Source organism: Schistocerca nitens, chromosome 1 (assembly GCF_023898315.1).
Source record: "Schistocerca nitens isolate TAMUIC-IGC-003100 chromosome 1, iqSchNite1.1, whole genome shotgun sequence".
NCBI lineage: Eukaryota > Metazoa > Arthropoda > Insecta > Orthoptera > Acrididae > Schistocerca > Schistocerca nitens.
In genome coordinates this window covers 39,748,631-39,770,107 of record NC_064614.1, presented here as the reverse complement: position 1 = coordinate 39,770,107, position 21,477 = coordinate 39,748,631, and the positions used below count along the sequence as shown (strand labels likewise).

At 40.5% G+C, this 21,477-nt stretch overlaps 1 protein-coding gene and 1 non-coding gene across 2 annotated transcripts in view; one reads left to right on the top strand and one right to left on the bottom strand.

Moving 5' to 3' along the window:
- Positions 1–21,477, bottom strand: part of LOC126240963 (putative pre-mRNA-splicing factor ATP-dependent RNA helicase PRP1) — an 80,009-nt gene that overhangs the window by 26,007 nt on the left and 32,525 nt on the right. The window contains exons 7-10 of the mRNA XM_049947966.1: positions 18,619–18,795; positions 9,929–10,183; positions 9,093–9,351; positions 2,117–2,308 (exon numbers count right to left, since the gene is read on the bottom strand). Of these exons, the coding sequence (XP_049803923.1) occupies positions 2,117–2,308; positions 9,093–9,351; positions 9,929–10,183; positions 18,619–18,795 (883 nt within the window). The remainder of the gene's footprint in view (positions 1–2,116; positions 2,309–9,092; positions 9,352–9,928; positions 10,184–18,618; positions 18,796–21,477) is intronic.
- Positions 13,239–13,313, top strand: Trnal-caa (transfer RNA leucine (anticodon CAA)). The gene has a single exon. It is a non-coding gene; the product is annotated as a tRNA-Leu (tRNA).

Below are 21,477 nucleotides of genomic sequence, written 5' to 3'. Positions count from 1 at the left end.
GCTGCACGGTGTCGTGGTTGCAAAGCTGGACCTCACTGTGGACATTGGGAGTGAAGGTGCGCATCACGTAGCCTATTGCGCACAGTGAGTCTTAACACAACGTCCTGTGACTCCACAAAAAGCATTATTCAACATGGTGGCGTTGTTGTAGGGTTTCTCTGAGCCATAATCCGTAGGTAGCGGTCATCCACTGCAGTAGTAACCCTTGGGCAGCCTGAGCTAGGCACATCATCAGCAGTTCTTGTCTCTCTGTATCTCCTTCACGTCCGAACAACATTCCTTTGGTTCACTTTGAGACGCCTGGACACTTCCCTTGTTGAGAGCCCTTCCTGGCATAAAGTAACAGTGCAGACAGAATCTAACAGCGGTATTGACCGTCTAGGCATGGTGAAATAAAGATACAGGCCGTGCACCTCCTTCGTGGTGGAACGACTGGAACTGTTCGGCTGTCAGAATCCCCTCTGTCTAATAGGCACTGCTCATGCATGTCTGTTTACATCTTTGCGTGGGTTTAGTGGCATCTCTGAACAGTCAACATCTATCTTCAGGAGTTCTGGGAACTTGGGTGATGCAAAATTTTGTTGTGTGTGTATTTAAGAACTATTACAGTAACACTGTTACCGAGTCGTACTAAACGAACAATATGCTCCACACCGGACACCAATTTCTAATAAGAAGAGGTTAATCAACACTAAACTAAATTTTTTTATCAATCACTTTTTCACAGCAACGAGGAAACTACTGAGTTTTTATCACAATGCATTTCTTCTTGCTATTAAAAGTTCAGTAAATTTTAAAGAAATGGGTACTGTTCACGTCTTGCCACTGTAATAGGCAATTTCAGTTCTATTTCGCAACCTGTTGTGCACCGACAGTTCCGTGCAGTCAGTTTATTCCTGTAACTATCGTGCCTCCACACATCAACCTTGACTGGGGCTGAATGTAAATTCTTGTTTGATATTATTCATTTCTTTACTAATAGTTAACCAAGGCAGACTGCAGAGTGCACAGTCTTTCTACTACAGACATAGTGCCACTATTCCAACTTGGAAGCTGTGATATTTTCAGCACCAAGTGTGCCGTGTGCTCTTGACTGCAGTCCTTTACTCAGATATATTAGTCAAATATGACAATGTATTTTCCATTGTTTGATTTGATCAAATACGATATAATAGTGGAAAGTAAAGTAAATAAGTTGTGGTTGGCAACAAAAAATAAGAATGAATTATTTATTTGTAGGGTTATTTTCTTGTAACATCATGTTTCTAACCGGCTGCGAGAAACCTGAGAAAAAATCTGGGGCAAGACATACACCAGCAAGTTTATCAATTCACAGAAAAAGTGCAGTAATGCAAACTATTTTAAAGGTTTCAGTGTTACAATGTTGTACACGGTACCTATTACCTGAGTAATAAGTTCCAAAAACCAATTTCGTGATTGGAATGGGAGCATTAAACTATTACCCAGATTAAGAGTGTACAATTGCTAAGAAATGAACGGCACAATAGCTGAAATTATGATTATAAATAAATAAAATAGTTAATTTAATATCAATCCATGTGGAACAACTTGTCATTCCTAAAATACTAGCATTTATAAAATGCTACATGACATCAGACACAAGTAAACATAAAGCATTTGACTGATAAATCAGATCTTGGTTGTGTTCTTCTCAAAAGTAGCAAGAAGCAATACTTTTAAATTGTACATGTATGAGTGTAAACCTACATTTTCATATTGCAGTTTTTTATACTAGTAATTTACTATTATGAGTGAAAATTTGCTTTGATCTTAAATGTGATTTCAAACATAAATAAAAATAACTTGCAAAATAACTTACAAATGTTTCCTGCTCTGCTCAGTCTATGAATTATCATTAATGTAGGACATAATTCAATCTGTCTAAGTGGTAAACTGCCTGAGCAAACCCACAAGCCCACTTGTCTAACAGATCACAGCCATTACTTCCCACAACAACAAAATTTAACAACAGATTTTGTGCCTAACACCACAGCTTTCAGAAACTTGTGACTTTAACTGCCACAAACACAAACAGATTGTTGTAATTTAAAAGAAGTGAATAAGATGGCACTTTCTACCATGTCCTGCATGTTACCTGACAGCATAGCTGTTATGGAGAGAATCTCATTGGAGCAGTTGTGCTGACAGCTCGCTATCAACATCTTCGCCAGCTGAGGATCCAGAGGAAATTCTGCCATGACCGCACCCAAATCTGTCAAGTTGCCGTCGTCATCCAATGCAGCCAGATAATTTAACAGCTCCAATGCACGCATTAAGGTTTCTGGAGCTGTACCAGAAAGTTAAAGAAAATTTTAAAAAACAACATGCAACAGTGAAAGACAAAGCAATAACTATACTGCTTCCATGGTTGACTCAGCGAAGTAAGGAAAGACTCAGACTCAGACTGCACTACAGAAGATACAAGCAAATGTATATCTAGCATTCCAGTTATTACCAGCGAATCACGGAAGTTTTAAATATCTTCAAAAACCACAAATTAAAAACTGGATTCTTTACATCTAACATATAACAAAAAAATGATATGAATATAATAGAGGGAAACATTCCACGTGGGAAAAATATATCTAAAAACATGGATGATGAGACTTACCAAACAAAAGTGCTGGCAGGTCGATAGACACCCAAACAAACACAAACACGAACATACACACCAAGCCCCCACAGAACGCATCTCTGCCTACGTAGATCAACACCTTCAACCCATTACATGCAGTCTCCCATCCTTCATCAAAGACACCAACCACTTTCTCGAACGACTGGAATCCTTACCCAGTCTGTTACCCCCAGAAACCATCCTTGTAACCATTGATGCCACTTCCTTATACACAAAGATTCCGCACGTCCAGGGCCTCACTGCGATGAGCACTTCCTTTCACGCCGATCACCTGCCACCCTACCTAAAAACTCTTTCCTCATTACCTTAGCCAGCTTCATCCTGACCCACAACTTCTACACTTTTGAGAGCCAGACATACCAACAATTAAAGGGAACAGCCATGGGTACCAGGATGGCCCCCTCGTATGCCAACCTATTCATGGGTCGCTTAGAGGAAGCCTTCTTGGTTACCCAGGCCTGCAAACCCAAAGTTTGGTACAGATTTATTGATGACATCTTCATGATCTGGACACTCAGTGAAGAAGTAGTCCAGAATTTCCTCTCCAACCTCAACTCCTTTGGTTCCATCAGATTCACCTGGTCCTACTCAAAATCCCATGCCACTTTCCTTGACGTTGACCTCCATCTGTCCAATGGCCAGCTTCACACGTCCATCCACATCAAACCCACCAACAAGCAACAGTACCTCCATTATGACAGCTGCCACCCATTCCACATCAAACGGTCCCTTCCCTACAGCCTAGGTCTTCGTGGCAAACGAATCTGCTCCAGTCCGGAATCCCTGAACCATTACACCAACAACCTGAAAACAGCTTTCGCATCCTGCAACTACCCTCTCGACCTGGTACAGAAGCAAATAATCAGAGCCACCTCCTCATCCCTTCAAACCCAGAACCTCCCACAGAAGAGCCCCAAAAGTGCCCCACTTGTGACAGGATACTTTCTGGGACTGGATCAGACTCTGAATGTGGCTCTCCAGCAGGGATACGACTTTCTCAAATCCTGCCCTGAAATGAGATCCATCCTTCATGAAATCCTCCCCACTCCACCAAGGGTGTCTTTCTGCCGTCCACCTAACCTGCGTAACCTCTTAGTTCATCACTATGAAATCCCCAAACCACCTTCCCTACCCTCTGGCTCCTACCCTTGTAACCGCCCCCAGTGTAAAACCTGCCCCATGCTCCCTCCCACCACCACCTACTCCAGTCCTGTAACCCGGAAGGTGTACACGATCAAAGGCAGAGCCACGTGTGAAAGCACCCACCTGCCTACACTGTGAAGCTTTCTATGTTGGAATGACCAGCAACCAACTGTCCATTCGCATGAATGGACACAGGCAGACAGTGTTTGTTGGTAATGAGGATCACCCTGTGGCTAAACATGCCTTGGTGCACGGCCAGCACATCTTGGCACAGTGTTACACCGTCCGGGTTATCTGGATACTTCCCACTAACACCAACCTGCCAGAACTCCGGAGATGGGAACTTGCCCTTCAGTATATCCTCTCTTCTCGTTATCTGCCAGGCCTCAACCTCCACTAATTTCAAGTTGCCACCACTCATACCTCACCTGTCATTCAACAACATCTTTGCCTCTTTACTTCCGCCTCGACTGACATCTCTGCCCAAACTCTTTGCCTTTACAAATGTCTGCTTGTGTCTGTGTATGTGCGGATGGATGTGTGTGCGCGCGCGCGTGCGAGAGAGAGAGAGAGAGAGAGAGAGAGAGAGAGAGAGAGAGAGAGAGAGTGTATACCTGTCCTTTTTCCCCCCTAAGGTAAGCCTTCCCGCTCCCGGGATTGGAATGACTCCTTACCCTCTCCCTTAAAACCCACATCCTTTCATCTTTCCCTCTCCTTCCCTCTTTCCTGATGAAGCAACCGTTTGTGTGTATGTTTGTGTGTCTATCGACCTGCCAGCGCTTTTGTTTGGTAAGTCTCATCATCTTCGTTTTTATATCTAAAAAGAAAGATGATGAGACTTACCAAACAAAAGCGCTGGCAGGTCGATAGACACACAAACAAACACAAATATACACACAAAATTCAAGCTTTCGCAACAAACTGTTGCCTCATCAGGAAAGAGGGAAAGACGAAAGGATGTGGGTTTTAAGGGAGAGGGTAAGGAGTCATTCCAATCCCGGGAGCGGAAAGACTTACCTTAGGGGGAAAAAAGGACAGGTATACACTCGCACACACACACATATCCATCCACACATACAGACACAAGCAGACATATGTCTGTGATTCAGCATCACCGCTATATGGAGAGTAGCAACTTTCCTTTTCATAATATTGTTACATTCCATCCTGTGTTCTCTATTGTTTGAAAAGGTCTGACAATATTTCTATATATAGACAACAAGCCAATGCATGAGTACGATATACTTGGATACAGAGGTCATTTATCTTATAATCTTTATCATTGTTTGCTTATACATTTTTACAATGACATTTGTGTCGGTACATTTCTGTTTTCATTTACCAAACAATGGAAAATCTAGGATGGAATGTAACAATATTATGAGAAGGAAAGTTGCTACTCTCCATATAGCGGTGATGCTGAGTTACAGATGGGCACAAAAAAAGACTTACACAATTAAACATTTCGGCTATTGGCCTTCAACAACAATACACACACACACACACACACACACACACACACACACACACCTGCAGAGTTAGGGAACTGAAACCACACTGCAAGCAGCAGCACCAGTGCATGATGGGAGTTGCGACTGTGTGGGGGTAAGGAGGAGGCTGGAGCGGGGAGGGGGGAGGCATAGTATGATGGGGGTGGCGGACAGTGAAGTGCTGCATGTTAGACTGAAGGACGGGGAGAGGTGGGGAGGGGGAGGGAAGTAGCGGGTATGGAGAGAAATAAAGACTGGGTGTGGTGGTGGAATGACGACTGTGTAGTGCTGGAATGGGAAAAGGTGAAGTGCTGAAGGGTTCTGTTTAAGTATACTTCCAAAGCATCTGAGGAAATGAACTGTTTCACTTTCTTCAAATCTGAATATTGGTCCTGATTACACATTTTTATGTCTTTTTTTGTTATATATAACTAAAAACAAAGATGAATATAACAGAGAGACATATGTCTGCTTGTGTCTGTATGTGTGGATGGATATGTGTGCGTGTGTGTGTGCGCGAGTGTATACCTGTCCTTTTTTCCCCCTAAGGTAAGTCTTTCCGCTCCCGGGATTGGAATGACTCCTTACCCTCTCCCTTAAAACCCACATCCTTTCGTCTTTCCCTCTTTCCTGATGAGGCAACAGTTTGTTGCGAAAGCTTGAATTTTGTGTGTATATTTGTGTTTGTTTGTGTGTCTATCGACCTGCCAGCGCTTTTGTTTGGTAAGTCTCATCATCTTTCTTTTTAGATATATTTTTCCACGTGGAATGTTTCCCTCTGTTATATTCATCTTTGTTTTTAGATATATATAACAAAAAAAGACATAAAAAATGTGTAATCAGGACCAATATTCAGATTTGAAGAAAGTGAAACAGTTCATTTCCTCAGATGCTTTGGAAGTATACTTAAACAGAACCCTTCAGCACTTTACCTTTTCCCATTCCAGCACTACACAGTCGTCATTCCACCACCACACCCAGTCTTTATTTCTCTCCATACCCGCTACTTCCCTCCCCCTCCCCACCTCTCCCCGTCCTTCAGTCTAACATGCAGCACTTCACTGTCCGCCACCCCCATCATACTATGCCTCCCCCTCCCCGCTCCAGCCTCCTCCTTACCCCCACACAGTCGCAACTCCCATCATGCACTGGTGCTGCTGCTTGCAGTGTGGTTTCAGTTCCCTAACACTGCAGGTGTGTGTGTGTGTGTGTGTGTGTGTGTGTGTGTGTGTGTGTGTATTGTTGTTGAAGGCCAATAGCCGAAATGTTTATTTGTGTAAGTCTTTTTTTGTGCCCATCTGTGACTCAGCATCACCGCTATATGGAGAGTAGCAACTTTCCTTCTCATAATATTGTTACATTCCATCCTAGATTTTCCATTGTTTGGTAAATGAAAACAGAAATGTACCGACACAAATGTCATTGTAAAAATGTATAAGCAAACAATGATAAAGATTATAAGATAAATGACCTCTGTATCCAAGTATATCGTACTCATGCATTGGCTTGTTGTCTATATATAGAAATATTGTCAGACCTTTTCAAACAATAGAGAACACAGGATGGAATGTAACAATATTATGAAAAGGATAGTCACCACTCCCCATACTGTGTCGCAAATAAAACTTTCTGCCATTAAGGCCTTCATAAAAAATACAACACACACACACACACACACACACACACACACACACAGTCTCCGGCAACTGAAGCCACACTGCGGGCAGCAACACCAGTGCATGATGGGAGTGGCGATTGGGTGGGGGCAAGGAGGAGGCTGGGTCAGGGAGGGATAGTAGAGTAGGGGTGGCGGACAGTGAAGTGCTGCTGGGGGCATGCAAGGATGAGGTGGAGAGGGGAGGGCAGCTAAGTGCAGGTTAGACGGAGAGCAGGGGAGAGGGGTAGGGGACATGGAGAGAAGTAAAAAGACTGGGTATGGTAGTGGACTGAAGGCTGTGTAGCACTGGAATGGGAAATGAGGAGCAGCTGGATGGGTGAGAACAATGACTAAGAATGGTTGAGGCCAGGAGAGTTACGGGAACATAGAATATATTTCAGGGAGAGTTCCCAACTGCGCAATTCAGAAAATCTGGTGTTTGGTGGGAAGGATCCATATGGCACATGCAGTGAAGCAGTCACTGAAATTAAGGCTATCATATTCGGCAGCGTGCTCAGCAACAGGGTGGTCCACTTCTTTATTGGCCACACTGTCAGTGGTCATTCATGCGGACAGACATCTTGTTGGTTGTCACAACCACATAAAATTTAGTACAGTGGTTGCAGCTTAGGTTGTAGATCATTTGACTGATTTCACACTTAGCCCTGCCTTTTATGGGGTACGTGATGTTTGTGACCAGACTGGAGTAGCTGGTGGTGGGAGGATGTATGGGACAGTTCTTGCATCTAAGTTTATTACAGGTGTATGAGCCATGCGGTAAGGGGTTGGGAGCAGGGGTTGTGCAGGGATGGACAAGTATACTGTGTAGGTTCGATGGACGGTGGAATACCACTGTTGGTGGGGTGGAAATGATAGTGGGCAGGACATTTCTCATTTCAAGGCACGACGAGCAATAGTCAAAACCTTAGCAGATAATATAATTTGGTTGCTGCAGTCCTGTGTGGGACTTGAGTTACGAGGGGAATACTCCTATGTGGCCAGGTGGTGGGACTTTGGGAGGTGGTGGGAGACTGGAAAGATAAGGCAGGAGAGATTTGTTTTTGTACAAGGTTGGGAGGATAATGCAGTTTGCGAAGGCTTCTGTGGGACCCTTGGTATATATCAAGAGGGACCGCTTGTCACTGCAAACAGGATGACGATGGTTGGCTAGGCTTTATGAAAGGGAATTCCTGGTATGGAATGGATGGCAGCTGTCTAAGTGGAGGTATTGCTGATGGTTAGTAGGTTTGTATGGAAGGAGGTACTGATGTAACCATCTTTGAGGTGGACGTAAACATCTGGGAAGGTGGCTTGTTGGGCTGAATAGAACCAGGTGAAATGAATGGGGGAGAAGTAGTTGAGGTTCTGGAGTAATGTGGATCGGGTGTCCTCACCCTCAATCGAGATTGCAAAGATCGCATCAGTGAATCTGAACCAATTGAGGGGTTTAGTATTATGAGTGTTTAGGAAGGTTTGCTCTAGATGGCCCAAAAATAGGTTGGCATAGGATGGTGCCATACGGATGCCCATAGCCATACCCAGGATTTGTTTGTAGGTAATGCCTTCAAAGGAGAAGTAATTGTCGGTGTGGATGTAACTCATGGTGACTAGGAAGGAGGTTGTTGGTTTGGAATTTGTCAGTTGTTCAGAAAGGTAGTGTTCAGTAGTGGTAAGGCCGTGGGAACTAGGGATGTTAAGTGTAAAGGGAGGCGACATCATTAGTGATGAGCAGGGCACTGTGTGGTAAAGGGACAGGAACTGGAGTCGGTGGAGAAAATGTTGGTATCTTTTAAATAGCAACAGAAGAACAATGGAGGACCTCACAAATTTAAAACATCAGGAAAAAATTGCAGAGCACATGGAAAATGCACTTGAAAATTTGAGACATTTCTTGAAACACGGCAAGGAAATTATAAATAAAAAGAAAATGTCAACCAGTAACAGAAAAAGTTATTTTCTAACAAACCCATTGAATATTTATATCCTTTTAAGATTCCAATACTACCCACAAGTTATGAAGTGTTTTGAAATCTTCAAGTAACACTTCATGAAACAGGTGCAAAAGCCTGAATGACCTAGTCATTCACAAATATATTTTTGTTCATAAATAAAAGTATGGTGAATGTATTATACCACAAAACTGTACCTGGTGGATCCATGAAATCAAAATGTACCAGGTCATCAATTCCCAATTTCTTAAGCTGCAAAACAACAGATCCCAAATTTGACCGCAGAATTTCAGGATATGTGTTATCCTGCATTTCTTGCTTAAATGCCTTTTCTGTATAAAGTCTGAAGCATTTTCCTGGCCTTGTTCGACCAGCTCTACCTGCTCGCTGCTGAGCTGAAGCTTTACTGATGGGCGATACCAGTAAAGACTCCACACGTATTCTTGGGTTGTATACCTAAAGTTAAAAATAAAGAAATCTCAGTTCACACTACAAAACTCTCTGAAGAGAAAGTATGGAGAAACCATTTCTGTTAAATTTTCTTGAATGGGGTTCACAGTTAAGTAGTACATTTTTAAGTACATCACTATCATCTTCGACTGTTAAAATTAGTTGATACAAAGGTCATGACGAAGTCACTTAAAAACAATTTCTATGTTGTAAATATATCTTCTGAAAATAAAAAAGGAAATACTAAAACAATATTATGCTACCACAAGATTTACAGAAATTAATTAAAATGAAAAAATTTCTAGACATCCCCCGACATAATTTTGAGCACGAAAAAGTTAAGGAACACAGTTTTACACCCACTCAAATACATCAAGAGTTCATTCAGATGAGTAACTGCTTCACTGTGACGGCCAACAAATTTCTTTCACGCCATCAGTGAAAAATAGTGACCATTTTATAACAATGCTTTCTTGCTAACCCAACACATTAAAAATCAAATTTTCTAAGAGGAACACTACAACTAGTTTAGTTTTGTATGTACAGTAAGTTATTGATAAACAAATTAATTAAACTGACTTACTTTTTGTTTTGCAAAGCCAGGGTCTATCACAAACACAACACCATCTATTGTGAGTGAAGTTTCAGCGATATTTGTTGAAACAACAACTTTTCTGCCAATAGCTCCATTTGGTTTATTTGGTGGTGCTGGCTCAAAGATCCGTTGCTGCAGGTTTGGTGGAAGTGTAGAGTACAATGGAATACACTTCAACTCACCAACTTCAGGCCCCAGATTGTCAATTTCTCGCTTAATTCTCTTGCAAGCCTCTTCAATTTCCTGTTCAAAAATATATGGTAAGTATATAGAAACGGAAGGAAAATTATAGAAATGCAAGCCACATATTTTTACTGAGAGATCGATTTTTTTCACGGTAATTTTATTTTCAAACAGGCCCATTTTCTCCCACACTTTAGTTAGCAGCTAAACAGCTTGTACACAAGAATAAAGTGTTACCAGCTAGGCAGTCTGTGAGTTATCAGTCACATCACAAAACACAAATCCCAAACCAATGTGTGGGATCACAAGCAAGATGTAACAATAATTTCCATTTTTATCAAAAATAATGCCAATGGTAGGTGGCATATGAAACAGTGAATGGTTGTCAATACATGGTGGTACTTTGTTTTTAAATCTACCACCAGGTATGCAGGTTTCTTTGGAATACATATAAAAGTTGTCAGGCACAGTTTCCCTGGTGTTTCTGCAGATATTTGCAATTTTGGTTTTGCAATGTGCATCCCAAACAAATATCGTACATAAAGTTTCACACAATGTCCAACACCTGCTACAAACAAAATTACTTTTATATCAAAGAGGAGTGTTTCATGCCCATTCCATAGTGGTACCAAATTAGCCAAGTGTGATATTCATATAACAATTTGTACTAACAAGGGCAGCAGAACACAGAAAACAAACAGCCTATACCCCAGCAGCAACTGAACAGCTCTGCTGCATGGCGACAGCAGACAGCACAAGACAGGACGGCTCGCGAGATGGAAAAGTCAGGCAAAGACTGCTACTGAAGTACCAGTTAAGCCCTGTGTTGCAGTGCCTGTCAATAAATATCGAAAAAAAAACTAGTAGCAGAATAGACTAATTTGGCGTTGCTTTATCAAATAGGCTCGAAAAATTCAGCTTTAAAATAATTTTCTTTGTAATGGGCAACAACAACCAACCACTTTACATTCACATTGTGAGTCACATAAGAGCTGTGGTGAGTATAATTTGCTCGGAATGACTCCAGCTACACATTAAAAAATGAAATTGCAAATATCTGCCAAAAAATAAGCAACAGTGTTCAGTAAATCTTACAGGGTGTGTACGCAGACAAGAAAAAATTCTTTTTGGAGAGATCTTTGATGCGCAGCAAAGTGTACACTGTGTACTTCGATATTATGAAAGTATAAATATGAATTCCATCAAATACAGTATGCTAGCTTCCTAAGCACTGAAATCAAAACTGTATTGCACTTCTGTCAGCCAAGCATAGCTCAAGTCACATTGATCTCACCAGCCAATGACAGCAATGACTCAGAACACAGGACACATGACGCAGTCAGCCACTAACACCACTGTTTAGTAGCATGTTCACACAAATAGGAAAAGTTTAAATTACTATGCACCAGTGTAGCTACAAGGAAAGCTAAGCTTTCAAACACAATGTTGGTCGTCAAAACTTTCTTGCCGTTTTTTTTCACAGGTATGGTTAGGCAGGATGCGAAGAGCACAGCTTAAATTGCATCAGCTGAGTATTTCTGACAAGCACAGTGTAGTGACTCCAGAATTTCGGTGTAAATTCTAGAAACACTCAGCCCTCAACTGCCTCCAACACCCAATTTTTTAGGTACGAGTGCGGGAGAGTGAGAACGTTTCTACCGATCCACCTGTTTCTATGTTAAAGTCTGAAGTTTGTTATAAGAAGACAGTAAGAGGGGCAAGTCACTGACAACGACAAGTGTTTGGCGCCAGCACCACAAAAGGTGTGAGGAGAACTCAACAAATAATTATGTCGTATTCTTTGATGTGTTAGTGTCTGTGATGATTGTAAAAAGACTATTAAACAGTTGAAAATATATTGCTATGCACATTCACTTATTGGACTTGCTTGAGAATAGATACTTTTGAACTACTTCATGTTTTGTCCACAGCTCGTGGTCGTGCGGTAGCGTTCTCTCTTCCCGCGCCCGGGTTCGATTCCCGGCGGGGTCAGGGATTTTCTCTGCCTCGTGATGACTGGGTGTTGTGTGATGTCCTTAGGTTAGTTAGGTTTAAGTAGTTCTAGGTTCTAGGGGACTGATGACCCTAGATGTTAAGTCCCATAGTGCTCAGAGCCATTTTACTTCATGTTTTGGACTCAGAGAAGTCAAAACGCATGTTCATATGGTTCATAACTCTTATGTCTCAATGTACTTAATTATTTATAAAGCTCGAGATACGAGCGAAACGATGAAGATATTTATATGTCTAAGAAGAGAATTTTGTTCTGCATAGCAGTTCTAGTACATCATTAATCAACGAGTACGTTGACACTTAAGTTCATATATGTGATCAATAGGTAAGATCGACAGATAAGAAGATATTATTTTCTGTCAGCGAAAAACATAACGTGGTGACTTCAGTGACAGGATCCGAAGAAAATGGGAATTTAAAGACAGAAACGGAAAGAAGATATTAGGTGTTGCCATAGCAACCAAGCCTAACAACATATGAGAACCGTTTCCAGTAATTGTATCGAGTCCAATAAACAAATGGAAGAAAGTTGCGAGTGCAACGCTGTAAAAGACATGAGGAAGTAATAGCAGAGAAAACTGGAGAGAAGACCTCAACTTTTCGACTAAGAAGATCAGGTGTGGAGAGTAAGCAGTCTTCACACATGTACATTGCGCCGCCGCCGTAACCAGCCACCGATGCCGACTGCACCAGCTGCTGCTCACCAGTGCTTACTCCGCGTTCGCTCGCCGACGACGATGCTGAAAGCAACGTCCGACACTGCTGGCACCAGTGCTGTCCACCGGCACTGATTACATATCTGCTCACCAACGCAGCTAGAACTCTATGCCGAGTGAGCGGAAACCAATAATTATTTGATAAAAGATGCACAGAGTGCAAATTCAATCACTTTGAGACAAGAACTAAATGCTAGATTAAATGACCAGAAGGCTGATACAGCCACTCTAAGTGAAAAATTAAATGCTCAGAATGAAGCTCTAAGGAGAGAAATAGGTTTAGGAGTGCTAGTCCTGCAAGGTTCGCAGGAGAGCTTCTGTAAAGTTTGGAAGGTAGGAGACGAGGTACTGGCAGAAGTTAAGCTGTGAGGACGGGGCATGAGTCGTGCTTGGGTAGCTCAGTTGGTAGAGCACTTGCCCGCAAAAGGCAAAGGTCCCGAGTTCGAGTCTCGGTCCGGCACACAGTTTTAATCTGCCAGGAAGTTTCAGGTTAAGCACATTCTGGTTTAAATGCTCAGAGTGAAACCTTGAACAGTCATGCAGCAAATATAGTTCTATTAAAGACTGAATTTGACACTTTAAATGATAAGGTAAAAAACCTGAAGTTAGATATAAAGAGTGAACTCACTAGTTCTTTGAATATTCATGTTAATCAACTATTTACTGAATTTAACCAGAGACAGAATGAGCAACTTCAGGTTTTGACTAAAAAATTAGAATTTGACATTGAAGATAAATATGACAATGTAGAAATGGAACTTGACGAAAAATTAGGATAATTGCAAAGCGTATGCAATGTTACCTTCGATGTTGTAAATCAGAGGTTGCACACACTGAAGGTGAGTATTGATAAACAAGATAAGCTAATTCCTTTCGTCCAATTGCAAATTGCAGATGTCAACACTCTAGTTGATACCGTGGAAAGAAAAGTGACGAAGAGTATAATCTCCGGAAACATTTTGACAGTTGCTTTTTCCGAACTTAATGATGCCAACAAGGTTATGGATGACTTGTACGAAGAATTCAAACTTGTACATGACAAAGTAGAAAATAGAATGACTTTATCTAATGTTGTGCTTCCTTGTAAAGCAGTAACTGTTTTGCTGTGGGGAGGCTTTCACAAATAATTTAACCAGAAGTGCTGGTTTGCACTTGCTCAAGTGAGGTTAAGATCAGATCCATGGGATCCGGGCGGAGTCACAGCTGTTCCCCAGGGACGTTAACATTCTGCAGAGTGACGACAGTCGGATCCCTAGTTGTTTTCAGTGTTTCTTCAAAATTAGTTTTCCTGCGAATTCCCTTCAATTCTTCGATCATTCTGTAATCTATGCTTGAATTCTTAAACTATCCATTAATTTTAGTATGTAGGAAACCAGATATGACTACAAGATTGAGACCTATTTAAGAGAATCACGGATAAACAGTGATCTCTAAACATGGAATGAAACTAATAGAAAATAGTGTTAGTATAAACATAATATCAAGGTACTATTCGGGCAGAGTGATATCTAGACGACATAAAATGAATAGAGGATTTTATGTGTGTATAAAAGTTTAGAATAAACTAAATGACTACACAGCTACATTATCGTAGTGTATAATTTTCTATTTTTATAGAACATTTTATACCTTTTAGGAGGGTTTGTATCATTTTTGGAAGGGGTGGGTAGTGTAAGTACAAACATGACTAACACTAATCACACACCCCTACCTTTCAGACAAGTGTAACTGATTCTTCATCATTTGCCGTTCCACAGGCGTTGCTAAGATTTTTCTTCAGGGGCTTCAAAGGTGAAGGTGAGACTGTCCTTTCTGTAGGAGACGTTTAACATCATACCTCCTCCAGCTTTTCACTCAAGTACTGGCGAAGTAGGGACCCTGGGAAAGGGGGGTAGGAAGGGTTTCCCTGTCTTTCGGGCTATCTTCTTTCTCTTCTTCGATCTTAGCAAGAAGTTCTACTTTTTCCTTTCTTACTTCTCATCTGAGTACTGGTCTATCTTTCCCTCTTTCCATATGCATATACTTTTATCGCTGAAGTCCCTCTTACTTTCTTTCGTTTCCAACAACCTTCAACTTATTTCATACAAGTAGTCCGAAGAATCAGGTTACACAAACACACACCTACATACACACAAAGATATATTTAAGCATAAACAGAATAATTACGAATTAGGAACCTGAAGTGATGCCAGAACCTGCCAAGGGATGTAGGGGAATAAAAATACATGTACATCTGAGTCGATGCACATATTGCATTGTTGATATGTGACGGTTCTGTATCATTGTTTTTTGTCGGTCTCAAATATATATTTACATGTGCCATGCTAGTCCTTTGAGAAAAGGCATAGTATCTACTGTGAGTGGGCAAATACAGTTATACATAGTAGATACTATGTGTGGGTATGATACCTGTTTACATGATAAAAGTGAGGAGTGACAGAGGACTCTAGGGTATTAGATGAAGAATTAGAAAGTGGAATAGAAGTGTAAAGCAGATTTGTAATTTTACCAGAGAATATTTAATAATAGTATTCATAAAGATGTGTGCTAGGGCGATGACCAGGAGGCCTCCTTAAGAAGCTTACAGACGGCGCACTCGACATTTATTGGATAAGAAAAAGGGCTGATAGGCAGACCTATGAAAGGCTGACCTATACTGCGCGAACAGGGGCACCAAGAAGGGACTGACCTGAACCATAGGAGGATAGGAATAAGAAAGGGGCGTGCCTACCAAAACGGAAGGAGAAAGGGTACTTTAGGATCAACCCATGTAAGATATAGGTACTGTTCCTAAAGGAGAAAATGGCAGTATCATGAGACAAGTCACACATTTAAAGGGATGAGTCTGCTAAGTTTGAATTCTATGCAGTACTAGCATTTTTACATTTTAGATTTACAAGTGTCAGAAAAAGGGAACACTTTATTCTATCCAGAGTTCCTCCAGATTACAATTAGTAACGAATAAGTACATACTTAGGAAAAATAGTATGGGAAGTAAGAACAAAGCAGTAGAGTATTCATGAGTTATGTGCACCTGGAATTTACGATTCAAAGAGGAATAGAAAACAAAGATAGTGTTTGACGCCAGCGTCACAGAAGACATGAGGAGAACTCAACGAATAATTATGTCGTATTCTTTGATGTGTTAAGAGTCTGTGGTGACTGTAAAAAGACTATTGAACAGTTGAATATAGATCGCTATGCACATTCATGTATTGGCCTCGCTTGAGGATAGAAACTTTTAAATTATGTCATGTCTTGGCTATGAACGAAACAAGACGCATGTATGCTATTTAAATATGTGTAAATGAGTAACGTGTAAGGAGTAAGTTAGCTTGCAGAAGATATTATATTTGAAAGTTGAAAAAATAAAGTTACTGAACTAAAAGTATTATATGAGTACCTCAATTATTGCAAAGATAGAAGTATTTTAATAAATTCCCTTAACCAGCTATAGTCTTCAGAGAAGAAACTTTTGACAGATTGATGTAGCTGATTACCCAGAGAAGAGGATCGGCTACACACAACATCAAGTTAACTGAACTGAGAAGTATTTTCTACAGATGTGAGCTAAAGTAAAATACTTTGTTAGAGTACAGTTCTTACCAGTCAAAATTACAAGAATTTAACTGAAATCTGAAACTATGAAACTCAATTCTACAAAATTCCAGGGTTTTCACCAGATGAAAAAATTCTTGTGTTTTTCCCAATTTCCTGGTGCATATACACCTCCTCTTAGGAGTGACACCAAGTATATTACCTGAACAGGTCAGTATAATCATTCAATCTGCCTGTCATAGAGTATCATGGATTTAAATCTTCAATTATACACAACATACATTATAAAGAAGGAGCTGAATGCATATTCCTCCCAGTCTCACCGAGCTACACTATGTGATCAGAAGTATCCGGACACCTTGCTGAAAATGACTTACAAGTTCGTGGTGCCCTCTATCAGTAATTCTGGTGTTCAATATGGTGTTGGCCCACCCTTAACCTTGATGACAGCTTCCACTCTCACAGGCATACGTTCAGTCAGGTGCTGGAAGGTTTCTTGGGGACTGGGCACCCAATCTTCATGGAGTGCTGCACTGAGGAGAAGTATCGATGTTCATGGGTGAGGCCTGGCATGAAGTCATCGTTCCAAAACATCCCAAAGGTGTTCTATAGGATACAGATCAGGACTCTGTGCAGGCCAGTCCTTTACAGGGACGTTATTGTGGTGCAACCACTCCACCACAGACCGTGCATTATAAATAGGTGCTAAATTGTGTTGAAAGATGCAATCACCATCCCTGAATTGCTTTTCAACAGTGGGAAGCAAGAAGGTGCTTAAAACATCAATGTAAGCCTGTGCTGTGATAGTGCCATGCAAAACAAGGGGTGCAAGCCCCCTACGTGAAAAACACAACCACACCATAACACAACCGCCCCCGAATTTTACTACTGGCACTTCACACGTTGGCAGATGATGTTCACCGGACATAAACCATACCCACACCCTGCCATCGGATCACCTCATTGTGTACCACGATTTGTCACTCCACACTATGTTTTTCCACTGTTCAATTGTCCAATGTTTACACTCCTTACACCAAGCAAGGGGTTGTCTGGCATTTACCGGCGTGACGTGTGGCTTATGAGCAGCCACTCGACCATGAAATCCACGTTTTCTCACCTCCCGCCTGTCCTAGTACTTGCAGTCAATCCTGATGCAGTCTGGAATTCCTGTGTGACTATGACCCTCTTCGACTGTCGGCTGTATCTATAAGTCAACAGATGAGGTCAGCCTGTACGCTTTTGTACTGTACACGTTCCTTCACATTTCCACTTCACTATCACATCGGAAACAGTGGACCTAGGAATGTTTAGGAGTGCGGAAATCTTGCGCACAGACATATGACAAGTGACACCCAATCACCTGACCACGTTCGAAGTCCATGAGTTTTGTGGAGAGCCCCATTCTGCTCTCTCATGATGTTTAATTTAATGACTACTGAGGTCACTAATATGGAGTACCTGGCAGCAGAATGCACCTAATATGAAAAACGTGTATGCTTTTGGGGATGTCCAGATATTTTTGATCACATAGTGTAATTCTGGCGATGTGGATTAAGCTAACATCAACTGGAACATTCACCAATAACAGAAGGACCTACAATAATCGTGTAATGTGAAACCCTAAACTGAACACCCACTTTAATAGAGATACCGCATATACTCATTGCAAATTCAGCTTTAACAAGGAAGACTACTATTTATTAACATGTATTATAATTTTCGACACTGCTTTATCATTATCAACATAATATGAAATTTATGACTGAATTGGTTGTAGCACAATACCCTACAGTAACTGTATATTGTTGCATATGAAAGCAGTCTACACTGCAGCAAATTACTGTCTTCTGACATGTCAAGCATTCAATAATCAAAACAGTTTCAGTGATATGTGGCAAGAGTGCCTTAAATTACTAGAAATGTACAATTATTCATAAGAACTGTCATACTAACTATTACTCTTAAACACATTACAACTGCTTAAACCTACAAAATTGTTAAAACTGACTGACTAGAAGATTTAAAAATAGCTTAATTTCATGATTTTGGTTGCTATTTAGACTTTTACGACATTTTATTTATACAGTATTACAATACTGAAAGTAAGTTTATGAACTGTATGATCAAAGATTTAATAATAATTTGTCATACCATGGAACTTTAGAAGAAAGCAACAGTTTTCAATTATTGTTGAGGAAATCATACCTCTTGTCCTGTGAGAAATAGAAGAACATCTCCTGCAATTTCTTCACACATGTGGATTTGTATCACAGTCCTTATTGCAGCTTCCAAGTAGTCTCTCTCAGGTTCAGGGGTGTAAAAGATCTCTACTGGGTGAGTTCTTCCAGGAACGTTCATCAATGGAGCATTGTCAAAATATTGCTGAAAGAATAGGATTGTTATATCATCAGCAACTTTCAGAACACTCAAACGGAAATTAGTTCACAACTGTGACAGTAACATGGATCAGAATGAAAGGCTAAAAACTGTATCACGACAAAGGGTGTCCTTGCAGGTGCCAAAATAAACTGCAGTGTATAAATGTAGTTTGCTCTAGTTTTATCACGATAGCCACACTCCTTCAGTGCCCTTATTTTTTATATGTACCCCTATTTGTCTGTCTCTAAAAGCACCCTGCCCACTCTGCTTTTCTCCTGCTTCTCACAGTGCCAAATAAACAATTCCTGGTGGCCACAATATTATGTCTCATTAAGCAGTCCCAGGGCGTAGACTAGATCTGTGGGAAGAGTTACAAATTTTTAAACATCTAGAGCTCAAAGATGGTAATATACTGAACGACCAGTTGAACCTTGCTTGTAGACAATTTTTCAAAGACTTTAAACGTGTACTGTTTATGGTATAACATTAATGCTGGTAACCTCAGTGGTCTATTTTCTCAGGTAGCTATGATGCACTTTCAAATCTTTAAGCTCACTACCCTTTATGTAATGTGGTTTCCTCACGATGTATGGCTGCCACTACATCGGCCCTTATGTGATTTTGTCTGGCTCTAAAACGTTGGTTCCCTGCGAATGTGTATTAACTGGATTGTGGACCAGGGTTCGTAATTCTGTCTTAAGAGCCATTATTGTCAATTTTAAAGTTCTGACATATATACCGTGTGTGGGCTTCACTAATATAGTAATGTAATTTTTATATTCTGGCTGTATATGCCACTGTACGTAACTCTCTCGGCGTAAGTGCCACCTGCCTTTTTCATGTATAACTACATTCATTGTACCAAGGCTCCCATACTGTTATAACGGGAGTGTTAAACGGTTTCCTTCTTTTTATTGTTACTTTATCTAAGGACGTTATTAATACTGATCATTTACACGTTGCTTTTGTACGCCAATCGGCACATGGTTCGCGCCATGAGCGTCACCTGCCCTGGCCGCAGACTAACTATGCTGGCCGATTACACTCAGTCAGTTGTGAGCTCTGCAACATCCATGTACTAATTTATATTTACGTGACAAACCCTATTTCTATGGCTATATTTTAATTTTGACAAATGGATGCAGACATTTGTAAAAATGGTGATGATACATCAGTCCATACTAATGTAAAATTGTAAGTACCAGTCGTCGTTCTCATATTTCTGTAATGCAAGAGCTCTCTAATTTGTGTTAAAATCTATTCTTGACTTAAGTTTCATACCTTTCTAATGTAAGCTATGATGTTCATTGTCCTTAGGCCACCTTCTGAAGAAGACAAATTTAAATTTGTTGAAACCTAGGTAAAGAATTCTTTATCAATTGCAACTGGTCAGCAGTTTATAATTTTATTACGTGGAACCGTTGCTGTTGTGCAGCTATGTTTAAAATACTGAAATTCCTGCCCGCTGAGGTATCAAAAGCTGCAACCAGGTACATGGACATCAAATTAAAAATTGTGAAAGCAGGTATGGCTATCGACTTTAATCAACAGTGCCTTGATAAAGACATTACCCCTGATTATGTGAAGGCGTACTTAAACTTTAAACAGTGTAACAAAGTGCCTTCTGTTAAAAAGAAATTAGTGTGTTCTGTCATTTCGGGTAGCACAGTGAATTTGTACAAGAAAAAAGATGTTCTTAATAGTGAAGCCTACTGTATACACCCTATTTTTAACTAAAGCCTTTAAAGATCTGTGTAATTTCCAAATTGACCACCTGTGGAATAGTATTAATGAATGGCTCTTTAATCGTAAAGAAGAAATCAAAGCCAGACATGAAAGAAAGTTGTTGAAGTTTAGTAATAGGACCACAAGTAAAAATGTTAATACAGAAGGCAATAGTGTCAAACGTCAATTTTATGAAAGAATACTCAATAAAACCAATATTACTTTTACGCAGGCTGAGAATGACTTGTTATGTAAAGGCCTTAAATATAATTTGCCTGCTCAACTCGATAAATATCCAGTTATCTGTAATCTTATTGTAGATCTTAAAATCGGTTTAGAATCCCCGAAATTAGAGAAAACCGAGCAAGTCAAGTGTGCCTATGAATGTAATAACATAATAGAAAAAGAAATTAAATTATTTCCTAATGGGCAGTTGGGCAAATATAGTATAGTAAAAAGCATTAATCCTAAGCTTAGAGAACACGATGCTTTAGTCACTAAGAGTGACAAAGGGAACACCGCTGTCGTGGCTTATAAAAATGAATATATAGAAAAGACTGTAAAGTTTTTTGAGGAAAATGACATCACTGAGGTTACCGTAGATCCAACCGCGGAATTGCAAAATGAAATCCGGCGTACTTTAGCTAGTGCTGTCAGCCTGTTCAATAACTTCCAAAAGAAAGGGCTTATAAATATGAACCCGAAACCACCCGTGCTCAGAAGTCAGTTTAAACTGCACAAACAAAATCACCCGATTCGCCCTGTAGTGAATGGAATAGGTAGTCCACATCACACACTTGCTAGGTGCCTCCATTTTAAAATTAAAGATGCTTTCACATTTGAAAATAATTTTTCTGTTAAAAATGGTAAGGAATTAATTAACAATATTCAAACTGTAAGATGTACACCTGACACTAGACTGGTGTCCTTTGACATCGTCAGTCTTTATACAAATGTCCC